The sequence below is a fragment of the Scyliorhinus torazame genome, chromosome 19 (genome assembly GCF_047496885.1).
Source record: "Scyliorhinus torazame isolate Kashiwa2021f chromosome 19, sScyTor2.1, whole genome shotgun sequence".
Classification (NCBI taxonomy): domain Eukaryota; kingdom Metazoa; phylum Chordata; class Chondrichthyes; order Carcharhiniformes; family Scyliorhinidae; genus Scyliorhinus; species Scyliorhinus torazame.
The window spans coordinates 98,043,415-98,055,448 of record NC_092725.1 but is presented as its reverse complement, the minus strand read 5'-3'; the positions used below and the strand labels follow the sequence as shown (position 1 = coordinate 98,055,448).

At 56.8% G+C, this 12,034-nt stretch overlaps 1 protein-coding gene across 1 annotated transcript in view; it reads left to right on the top strand.

Moving 5' to 3' along the window:
- Positions 1-12,034, top strand: part of LOC140396346 (NAD-dependent protein deacetylase sirtuin-3) — a 65,525-nt gene that overhangs the window by 42,529 nt on the left and 10,962 nt on the right. Inside the window, exon 4 of the mRNA XM_072484888.1 lies at positions 11,591-11,823. Within this exon, the coding sequence (XP_072340989.1) occupies positions 11,591-11,823 (233 nt within the window). The remainder of the gene's footprint in view (positions 1-11,590; positions 11,824-12,034) is intronic.

The window sequence follows — 12,034 nt, the reverse complement described above, 5'->3', positions numbered from 1 at the left end:
GCCCCAATGACTGCGGACGACGTCAGATCATGTAGAGGCATGACCTCCGGGTAGTTTGAGAAGTAATCTATAATAATGATGTAATCTCTGCCGAGCGCGTGAAATAGGTCAACACCCACCTTCGCCCAGGGGGACGTCACCAACTCGTGTGGTAGAAGCGTCTCCGGAGGTTGCGCCGGCTGAAACCTCTGACAGGTTGTGCAATTGAGCACCATGTTGGCTATGTCTTCATTAATACCCGGCCAATATACCGCCTCTCAGGCCCTTCGTCTGCATTTTTCGACGCCCAAGTGGCCTTCGTGTAGTTGATTAAGAATCATCTGGCGCATGCTGTGCGGAATAACAATCCTGTCTAATTTCATAAGGACCCCGTCTATGTTGGTAAGGTCATCTCGCACATTATAAAACTGGGGGCACTGCCCTTTGAGCCACCCTTCCGCCATGTGGCGCATCACTCGCTATAGAAGGGGGTCAGTCGCCATCTCTGCGCATATGTGGGCCAGACTTGGGTCATCAGCTGGCAGATTTGCTGCTGTCAGAGTCACGTGTGCCTCAATTTGACGCACGAACCCCTCCGCATCTGGTGGTGTGCTCACTGCTCGGGAGAGCGTGTCCGCCACGATGAGATCCTTCCCCGGAGTGTAGATCAGTTCGAAATCATACCTCCTGAGTTTAAGTAAGATGCGCTGGAGGCGAGGGGTCATGTCGTTCAGGTCTTTGTTAATGATGTTGACCAGGGGGCGGTGGTCAGTTTCAACCGTAAATCGTGGAAGACCATACACATAGTCGTGGAACTTGTCCAGTCCAGTTAACAAGCCCAGGCATTCTTTTTCTATTTGCGCGTAGCGCTGTTCGGTAGGGGTCATGGCTCGTGAGGCATATGCAACCGGGGCCCATGACGACGTGCTGTCTTTTTGCAGGAGTACCGCTCCAATACCAGATTGGCTGGCATCCGTTGAGATCTTTGTAGGGCGAGCCGTGTCAAAGAACGGCAACACTGGTGCCGTGACCAGTTTGTGCTTGAGCTCCTCCCATTCCAGCTGATGCGATTGTTGCCAGTGGAATTCTGTTGATTTTTTTACGAGATGGCGCATATTCGTTGTATGAGAAGCCAGGTTGGGAATGAACTTCCCAAGGAAGTTGACCATGCCCAAGAATCTTAGGACAGCCTTCTTGTCAGCAGGCCATGGCATGGCTGCGATGGCGCTAACTTTGTCTGCATCGGGACGGACCCCTGATCGTGAGATGTGGTCCCCGAGGAATTTCAGCTCAGTCTGGCCGAAGGCACACTTGGCGCGGTTGAGACGCAGGCCATTTTGTCGTATGCGGGTGAAGATGCGTCGTAGACGATGCATGTGTTCCTGCGGAGTGGTGGACCAAATGATGATATCGTCCACATATACACGTACCCCTTCGATGCCTTCCATCATCTGCTCCATAATGCGGTGGAAAACTTCAGATGCTGAAATGATGCCGAATGGCATCCGGTTGTAGCAGAATCTGCCAAAAGGGGTGTTGAACGTGCATAGCCTTCGGCTGGCCGGGTCCAATTTGATCTGCCAAAATCCTTTGGACGCATCCAATTTGGTAAATATTTTGGCTTGCGCCATCTCGCTGGTGAGTTCCTCTCGTTTCGGGATGGGATAGTGTTCCCGCATGATGTTGTTATTCAGATCTTTAGGATCAATACATATGCGGAGCTTGCCAGAGGGCTTCTTCACACAGACCATGGAGCTGACCCATGGCGTGGGCTCCGTGACCCTGGATAGGACCCCTTGGTCCTGAAGAGCCTGCAGCTGCTACTTGAGGCGGTCTTTGAGTGGCGCAGGAACCCTGCGAGGTGCGTGAACGACAGGGATGGCGTCCGGTTTGAGTCGAATCTTGTACGTGTATGGCAATGTCCCCATGCCTTCAAAAACCTCCTGGTTGTGAGCAAGGAGGGAATGGATATTTGCGTGGAACTCAGCATCCAGGAAGTCGGATATCTCATCTGGAGAGAGAGAGACATAATGCGCTGTACCAGGTGAAGGACCTTACATGCCTGTGCGCCCAGTAACGAGTCTTTTGATGAGCCGACAACTTCGAAGGGGAGTGTGGCCGTGTGCGTCTTGTGAGTTATCTGTAGCTGGCAAGATCCTATGGATGGGATGACGTTCCCGTTATAATCAACCATCTTGAGCCGGGATGGCGTGATGGGTGGTTTGACCTTCATGGCCTGGAATGCAGAATATGCAATCAGGTTGGCGGATGCGCCGGTGTCCAGACGGAAGGTGACGCGCGATCGGTTGACCATCAGGGTGGCACACCACTCATCGGCTGGATTGATGGCATTGACCTTGTTGACATCGATGACGGAAACGCGGAAGGCATCCTGGTCATCTGCATCACTTAACTGGAAGTCTTGATGCGTGGGCTGGATGGTCCTGACTTGTCTGCGAGATTGTCGGGGATGTGCAGGATCCATGGGTTGAGCCGCACGACAGTGGGCAGCATAGTGGCCCATCTTGCCACATCTGAGGCACTGTCGGTTTTTAGCAGGACATTGCCCTTTTAAGTGTACAGCTCCACAATTGTCGCACATCATGACGTCACGGCATTCGTTGCGCCACTGCGCCTGCGCAGTGCGATCTTGCGGTGGGCGCGCCTGCGCAGTGCGTCCCTCGATGTGGCCGTTATTTTTGGCGCGCATCAGCGCGGGAGACCGCGGGAAATGGCCGCTCTCGTCGGGGCCGCGGGTCAGGAAGTAATCGACGGCCTGGATGCGTTCGGCGTCGTGGGCGGCCTGGCTTGTCGATTCGACGGCAGGGGACCCCCTCCGTGCCAATTCGGACGCCTGAAATCGGGCAAAACGGCTGGTTGCATTCTCGTGGAGGACACAGGCTTCCACAGCAGACGCTAAGGTGAGGCCTTTTATTTTAAGAAGCTGCTGGCGTAGGCCACTGGAGGCAACGCCAAAAAAAATCTGGTCCCTGATCATGGACTCTGTGGTGCTGCCGTAACTGCAGGACTGCGCTAGAATTCGGAGGTGCGTCAAAAAGGGTTGAAAAAGCTCCTCCTTACCTTGCAGGAGTTGCTGAAAGAGGTATCTTTCAAAACTTTCATTCACTTCAACATTAAAGTGCTGGTCCAGTTTGAGGATGACCGTGTCATACTTGGATTGGTTTTCCCCTTCTTCGAACACCAGTGAGTTGAAGACGTCGAGGGCGTGCTGCCCTGCGTAGAAGAGGAGCAGTGCAATCTTCGTTTCATCCGAGGCACTCTGTTTCTCGTTGGCTCGGATGAACAGGTCAAATCGCTGCCTGAAGAGCTTCCAATTGGTACCTAGGTTCCCCGCGACTTGCAACGGCTGCGGTTTGTCGGTGCGGTCCATGTCCAGAATGGCAGGTTAGTTGGCAGGTATCGATCCACTCCTGTACCATGTGGTGTTGGGCGTTCTGACACACAGATGAGCCAACACAGTTGTATATGGTACAACGCTATTTTATTCAAACTTTCCATGTAAAGTTTTGTCTTGATACTCTGCACGTGGGGATTCCCTGTTTGTGATGTTAAAACAGGTCGTGTCCGTGTCCTTGTCCCCAGACCTACTGTCCACCAGGTGTCGTGTTCGTGCTTTTATATGGGGCGTCATTCTCCGACCCCCCAGAGGGTCGGAGAATGGCCGTTGGCCGCCGTGAATCCCGCCCCCGCCGGTTGCCGAAGTCTCCGAAGGGAGAAAAGTCGGCGGGGCGTTAATGTCGCCGCTGCCGTCGGAGAATGTCACGGGTCTGCGCAAGGCAGCCGATTTTCGGCCTGCCGATATTCTCCCTTCCGGATGAGCTGAAGTCCCGTCGACGTGATGACCGTTCACGTCGACGTAAATTAAACCTCCTTTTCATCGGCGTGACCCTGTGTTCCAGGATCACGCCGACCAGTGTGGAGGTGAGTGACGGCCTGGGGGGTTGGCCCTGGGCAGGCGATGGCGTGGCCGCAGTCTGAATGCGTGAGGAGAGGTGTGTCTCGGGTTGTGTGTGTGTGTGTGCGGCGGGGGGGGGGGTGGTTAGAGTGGGCTGGGCTCTGGGGGAGTGCCGGGAGGGGGTCCGTGCCAGGGAGGGGGATGGGGTGGTCCGTGCCGGGGTGGAGGTTGGGGGGGGGGTCCGTGCCGGGGAGGGGGATGGGGGGTCCGTGCCGGGCTGGAGGTTGGGGGGGGGGTCCATGCTGGGGATGGGGGGTCCGTGCTGGGGGTGGAGGTTGGGGGGGGGGGGTCAGTGCCGTGGTGGAGGTTGGGGGGGGTCCGTGCTGGGGTGGAGGTTGGGGGGGGGGTCCGTGCCGGGGAGGGGGATGGGGGGTCCGTGCTGGGGAGGGGGATGGGGGGTCCGTGCCGGGTGGAGGTTGGGGGCGGTCCGTGCCGGGGAGGGGGATGGGGGTCCGTGCCGGGGAGGGGGATGCGAGGGCAAGTGAGTTGGTCCACCTGGCCAGGTGCCAGCCTCCAACAGTTGGACCCATGCGGTCCATGCCACCTGGCTGGGGGGAGGAGGGGATATGGGCAATGATGACATGTCGTTGTTCCCCCCCCCCCACCAGGCCGTCATGTTTTCCGATCATCCAGCGATGTTGGCCGCCGCGGCGGCAGCCGCTCATGTCTATGTTGCCCTGGATGAGGAGGAGGAGGAGGAGGAGGAGGAGCGTGCCAGAGAGGCGGCGCAGGCTGCCGCAGAGGGACAGGCGGCAGCCGCCCAGGCTGGAGGGACACTTGACCGACAGGAAGAGGAGGGGGAGGAGGATGTCGCGGCCCCACGGCAACGGAGGCACCCGAGGGCGCCCCGTGTGTACCGGCCCCGGCAGTCATACCAGGACCTCACGGACCGGGAATGCAGGAGGAGACTCCGGATGGGGCGGGAAACCGTGGCACACATCTGCCACCTGCTGGCACACCTGTCACCGCGTGGCACTGGCGGGGGACACCCTCTCCCCGTGTCCGTCAAGGTTACGGTGGCCCTGAACCTTTATGCAACGGGGTCATTCCAGGCACCGAGTGGGGACCTGTCCGGCATATCGCAGACATCGGTGCACCGGTGCATCCGGGCAGTGACAGATGCCCTATATGCTATGGCGCACCGCTACATCCGCTTCCCCGTGGACCGGGCCAGCCAAGGTGCCCAGGCCGCGGGCTTCTCTGCCGTGGCCGGGTTCCCCATGGTCCAGGGCGCGATCGATGGGATGTACGTCGCCATGCGGCCACCTGCAGATAACAGGGCCGTGTTCACCAATAGGAAGGGGACCTATTCGATGAACATACTGGTGGTCTGCGACCACCGCATGATGATACTGCACGTCTGCGCCCGTTACCCAGGCAGTGTACACGACTCATACGTGTTGTCGCAGTCATCCATCCCCGGCATGTACGAGGGACGCCATCCCCGGCTGAGGGGCTGGTTGCTGGGTGACAGGGGCTACCAATTGCGATCGTGGCTGATGACGCCTATACGGAGGCCACTCAATGAGGCAGAGAACCGCTACAATGATGCCCATGTAGCGACAAGGGGAGTGATAGAGAGGTGCTTTGGCGTGCTGAAGATGCGTTTCAGGTGCCTGGACCTCTCTGGGAGCGCCCTCCAGTATCGGTCAGATAGGGTCGGCCGCATCATTGTGGTGTGCTGCGTCCTGCACAACATAGCCCAGCAGAGGGGCGATGTGCCGCAGGCAGAGGAGGGCGGAGTGGAGGAGCAGCAGGAAGAGGCGCAGTCCTCCCTAGATGAGGAGGATGGGGGTAATGGTCAGGGCAGACGGGGTAGACACAGGCGGGTGGCTGTCCACCGTTACCGGCTGGCCCAGCGGGCACGGGACAGACTGATAGACGCCCGCTTCACTGACTAGATGGGCGTGGGAATTGGGTAGTATGGCCACAGACCGCACACCATGGCAACAGCCGACCACCCATCCACCCACCCAGCACCCTCACCCCCCTCCCCAGCCCCACCCACCCCACCCGCATGCACACCCCCCCCCCCCCCCCCCCCCCATTGCCGATCCACCTGCGGCACAACGGGCCGGGCTCACACAGTTGCGGGTGGACGCGTGTCTATTGCAGGCCATGGAGGATGATGACAACCCGCCCTGCGGTGAGCTCCTGGCTCTACATCGTTGGACTATGTCTGACCCATGGCCACAGTACCACCATCCACCCGGACCATCCCTGCATGCGGCTGTGACACTGCAGCGCACGGTCCCGTCCTCTGCCCGGGGGATGCTGATGGCGGCCCAGGGGGAAGGGGGCAGACTCACCTGGGGCTGAGGTAAGACCACCCCTCACACACACACTTGCGCTCAACGTACATGACACCCCCCCATGCTTTGGACAGAGCACAAAGACAGCTTCTGTAGGTGTAACATTGACTTTAATAACCAAAGGAATTCATGCACGTGCCCTAGCCCCTAAAACTCATCTGTGCCCTGCACCCGTGCCAACTTACTCAGTGTCTAATTGTTTGGCCTTACGGGCCCTTTGACTACGTCTACGTGGTTCCCCAGACGGTACAGCAGAACTGGAGGTGGACTCCTGTGATTCCTGCCCTCTGACACTGGATCCCTTTGGCGGCCGTTTCCTGGGGCGTCCTGGCCTAGATGGGCCAGGCTGCGGCCCGGGCGACTGGGATGGCGAGCTGCCAGCCTGTCCTGCCCGTTGCCCACCCGATGCACCTGGGATGGAAGGGGGGGGAGTCCGAGGTGTCGCGGTGTACAGGGACCTCCCCTACAGGGGGAGCCGGGACGGACCACTGCACCTCCTCCTCCCACGGGGTGCGCGATGGCCCCCAGGCCTCTACATGGGTGGGGGATGCGAACGGACTGGCCATCCGACGCCCCCCCGACATCTGGCGCTGCCAGTCCTGGAGGCCCGTGCTGGTATCGACAGGGGTCTGCAGGTTTGCAGCCATGGAGCCCAGGGGGTTGGCAAACCCTGTCTGTGACAGTGCGACGCCGGCTCGCACATGGCCACTGGCGCCGATGCCCTCAGCGATGGCCTGCTGAGACTGGGCCATGGCCTGCTGAGACTGGGCCATGGCCTGCAGAGACTGGGCTATGGCGTTGAGCGCCTCTGCCATCTGGCGCTGGCACTGGCTCATGGCCTCCTGTGAGAGGGCAGCCATTTCCTGGGCCACAGACGCCGCCTGCACGGAAAGCCCCAGGCCTCGCAAACCGTTCCCCATGTCTGACACCGTCGCACCCATTGCCTCCACCGCGGACGCCACCCGTGCGGTGTCGGCCTGGGTGGCATGCATGACCGGCACCACTCCCAGCTCCTGGACGCGGGTGGACTCCTCCACCTGCGACTGCAGCCGCCGCAAGCCGCCCGTCACCCTCTTCGCTCGTCTCCGGGTCGGTGGTTGCATCGGATCTATGTGAGGGTGTGGTAACTCCAGGAACCCGGGATCCATCTGGGCTGCAGATGTTCGCTTGGGCTGGGCTGCCCTCCGACCGCCCGGCCCCTCTGCTGCTCCTACCTCCACCTGCTGTACCGGGACGGCTGTGTTGTGCGCACCAGTGAGTGTACCAGACGCCTCATCACTAAAGTGCCCAACCGAGGTGAGTGTTTCTGCGATGGTGGAGGGTGTTGGTGACAGCAGTGGCGTTGTGTCGTGCTCTTCGTCCCACTCTGAGTCCATGGCACTTTGGGGTGGGTGTTCGTCTCCACCCATCCACTCTGAGTCACTGTCCGGTATTTCGTCTTCCTGGGCAGTGCTGTCCCGGGTAGTGGTGTCCCGGGTAGTGGTGTCCCGGGTAGTGGTGTCCCGGGTAGTGGTGTCCCGGGTAGTGGTGTCCCGGGCAATGGTGTCCCGGGCAGTGGTGTCCTGGGTAGTGGTGTCCTGGCTCGGATGTGACGGGAGCCTATGGCTGCCCCCCTCGCCGCTGGGTGGTCGCTCCCGCACGTGACGGGGGTGTCGTCTCCCTGTTGCTCCAGGTCTCTCCGTCTCCCGTGGTGTGCGAGGGGCATCCTGCGGGCGTCGCATGCTGGAGGGTCCGGGTCTCTCCGTCTCCCGTGGTGTGCGAGGGGCATCCTGCGGGCGTCGCATGCTGGAGGGTCCAGGTCTCTCCGTCTCCCGTGGTGTGCGAGGGGCATCCTGCGGGCGTCGCATGCTGGAGGGTCCGGGTCTCTCCGTCTCCCGTGGCATCCGAGGGGCATCCTGTGGGCGTCGCATGCTGGAGGGTTCATGTCTCTCCGTCTCCCATGGCCTCCAAGGGGCATCCTGCGGGCGTCGCATGCTGGAGGGTTCATGTCTCTCCGTCACCCGTGGCCTCCGAGGGGCATCCTGCGGGCGGTCTGCATCTGCGGGGATGGGTGCCTGGACGTTTGGTCCTGCGATACACAATGAAGCATGCATGGTTAGACATCAGGCAGTGATCAGGTGATATGGGGAGGGGGATATAGGGGAGGGGGGATATGGGGACGGGCTGTCGGTGGCTCACTTGCTACTACGCCCCCGACCTCTGCATCAGCAACCTCCCGGTCGTCAGGTCCGCCAGCCAGTTCCTGGGCCCTTTCCTCGTTTTCGGTCAGTGGCCTCTCATCAGCGGGGCCTCCTCCAGTCCTCACAAGCTCCCTATTGTTGTGTGCGCGCTTATCCTGTGTGTGGGGGGGGGGGTGGCAGGGGTAAAAGGCAACACTGTTAGGCAGGTATATGAATGCACGCCATCGGTTGCGCGTGCATTGCAGAGGTTAAGGTTAGGGCTGGATTCACTTGGGGATATGGGGGATAGGGGATATGGGAGAGGGGGGGGATATGGGGATATGGGGGCGGGGGTAATATGGGGGAGGGGGTAATATGGGGGAGGGGGGGATATGGGGGAGGGGGGATATGGGGGAGGGGGGATATGGGGGAGGTAGGGGAGGGGGGGATATGGGGGAGGGGGGGATATGGGGGAGGGGGATATGGGGGAGGGGGGATATGGGGGAGGGGGGATATGGGGGGGATTACGGGGGATATGGGGGAGGGGGGATATGGGGAGGCTCACCCTGCCTGCTCTGACGAGGTCGTTCACCTTCTTGTGGCACTGGGTGCCTGTCCGTGGTGTCAGGGCCGCAGCGGTGACGGCCTCTGCCGCTTCCCTCCACAGACGCCGGCTGTGGCGTGGGGCAACTCTGCGGCCGTGCCCGGGATACAGGGCGTCCCTCCTCTGCTCCACCGCGTCCAGGAGCGCCTCCACATCCCGTGACTCGAACCTCGGGGCTGAGCGGCGGCCAGCCATCCAGTCGGGTGTTGCGGTCGGGTGTTCCGGTCGGGTGGGGAGGAGCAGCGCGGCCTTATGAGCCGGCACGCCGTGCGGCGCGTATGACGCTGCATGACGTGAACCACTGCGCAAGCGCGGATCCCATTACGTCGCTGCTAGCCCATTTCGGGCCGGAGACTTTCGACCCATTTTTCCGACGTGACGCAAGTCGGATTTGCGCCGTTTTTTGTGCCGATCGGCGGACTTTCCGCCGATAACGGAGAATTTCGCCCCAGGTTCCTGTCTTTGTGTGTGATTGGTTGTGGTGTTGTGTGTTCTGATTTGTCTGTTGGTGTGTCCATCATGATGTGTGTGTTTGAATATCATGACATACCCAACATAGTGTTCTGTTCTGGGGAGCTCGTGGCCACCAAGTTGGAGCAGGTCGTGCCCTGTACCGCAAAAAATTCTGCTTCCCACCTAAAATCTCTGCTGCTTTTCCCAAACTGTTTATTTAATATACAAATTCTGATAGCCGTTTGCAACGTGGTCTTTCATAACAATTGCTTTTGGATTAGATCACTGTGGATCACGTTAATCTCTAACTAGCTCGTCGTTGAGGGAACCGAATGCACATTTTGTTGCCAATATCTTGAGGTTTGCTGCATATACTTGTATCAATTAATTGGGTCTTTAATCAGTCAAATTAAATGCATGCCTGTCGAGTGTAATATTTTTTACAGGGAGGCAAATGTCCTCGAATTTTTCAAAAATAATTTCAGGTCCTCTTCCTCTTCTTCTGTCTGGAAGGTAAAGGACCTGAATTTCTCAACAGCCTCCAAGACCACAAGATTTAATAAAGTGAAGGCCTGTATCTTTGTTGACATGTCGGAGATCCAGCGCTGCAGTATATGCACCACTCCTTCTTGAACTTTACCCAGTTGTCTGTGACGTTTTCATCAAAATTGAGGGGGGTCAAGACGAAGTCCTTGCATCATGCTGCCAATTCCTGACACCATGTAGATGTTGTGGATCCACAGTAAGGAACGACCAAGGACTTGTCAACAGCGATTCTTTAAGCAGCTAACTGATGCTAGTGCTCTGACCGCGCTCCAGGGGGTGACACCCACCCTCCCACACGTGACTTTGTAGGTGTATGACCAGCATCACGTGATCGCTCAGCCTACAAGTATTGTGGCAGGGTAGCAACTTGATTGGTGGGATTCAAACAGGGAATTCTGGAAAAGGTAAATATGGACAACACATTTGAAGACTGGAGAGGGAGGGGAGGTCGAAGATGGGACAGTTCATATAGAGGGATCAAGGGGTGTTTTTTTTTTTTCTGGTAAATTTTAAGGAGAACAGGTTAACACCCAAGGGGAAATAACCATTAGTAATAGCAGCTATTGTTTTCTTTCCTGTGGGATTCTATAAGTTAAGATTCTATAAGTTAGACTGCATCCGCACTCACTGAACTGACCTTTAATGTATAACTGTTGTATTAGCAGACCCCCTGTGGTATTGCTCACTTGGGTATGGATATTGGACGTTCGGTTACTAACTAAACCTCATCAGGTTAACAACTCTTTTAATTCAACGGAAGCCAATAACTAGGCAGAGTTAAGTTATACCTTTAACTACTTGTCCTAACGTTGGTGGCACATATCTTGCAAACACTCGGGAAATGTTCTTCACATGTATATATTTAGCGAACAAACATCTCCCACCATTCAGTGACCAAGTAGAACACACAATCAAAAAACACACAGACTTTACTTTTTGTAAAACAAGGTGCAAGTTCATACAGAAACACCATGCGAATGAGTATCAAGGTCACATGATCAACACACTGTCTATTACTTATTTTTGTGCTCAATTATTTGAGAATTCCTTTTGATATTGGTTGTGAGGCTGTGTAACGTATCTTGTATTTCCCGCTATCTTTATTCGACCCTCTGTCTCTCCACATTTCTTTCTTCAGTTTTGAAGAAAGTAGTTTTGGGGAATTTTGGAATCTTGGCTCATTTGATTAGGCCAGCGAAATTGGACTTTGATCACCAAAATTCCAGTACAGTTGGAAACTGAGAGGACAAACCATTCCAGCAAATTAGGAAAAGGTTTTGCTGAAGGAGATTTGGTGCAGAAGCTCAAGTCTTGAGATGCCCTCTAAAGGTTACCCAGGACTTGGAGTCAAGGAGAAGGGTGAAAAGAGCAATGGACTTTATCTGCATGCATACACCCACTTCCTGGGACACTCATTGAGATGTTTTGTTATGTGGCTCTGTGTTAAGTGACTCAATGGGGGGGGCACATGTAATTCTTTACTTAAAGTGACGACAGCCTTTTACTGTACCCTCTTCTCTCTTTCCACCCCCCCCCCCAAACAACTATTTGTCCTGAGCAGAACACCAGGCACTGGACTCTACGATAACATGAAGCAGTTTGACATCCCGTACCCTGAGGCCATCTTCGACATTGACTATTTCATCTGGAATCCAAAGCCATTTTTCAGTCTAGCAAAGACTCTCTATCCTGGAAACTATAAGCCCAATGACATCCATTACTTCCTGGGACTCCTGCACGACAAGGGCCTCTTACTGCGATTATATACACAGAACATTGATGGACTGGAGCGAGGTAGGGAGCTTTTGAATTCTCTGCATGCATGTGTAACATTTTGTTTTATTAGATTTGGGCATTTCTGGCAATACCACCATTTATTGTCCCTCCCTAATTGCCCTTGAGAAGCTGGTGGTGATCTGCCACCTTGAACTGCTGCGGTCCATTTTGTGTAGGTACACCCACAGCGCTGTTAGGGAGGGAGTTTGGCCCTGCGGCGGTGAAGGAA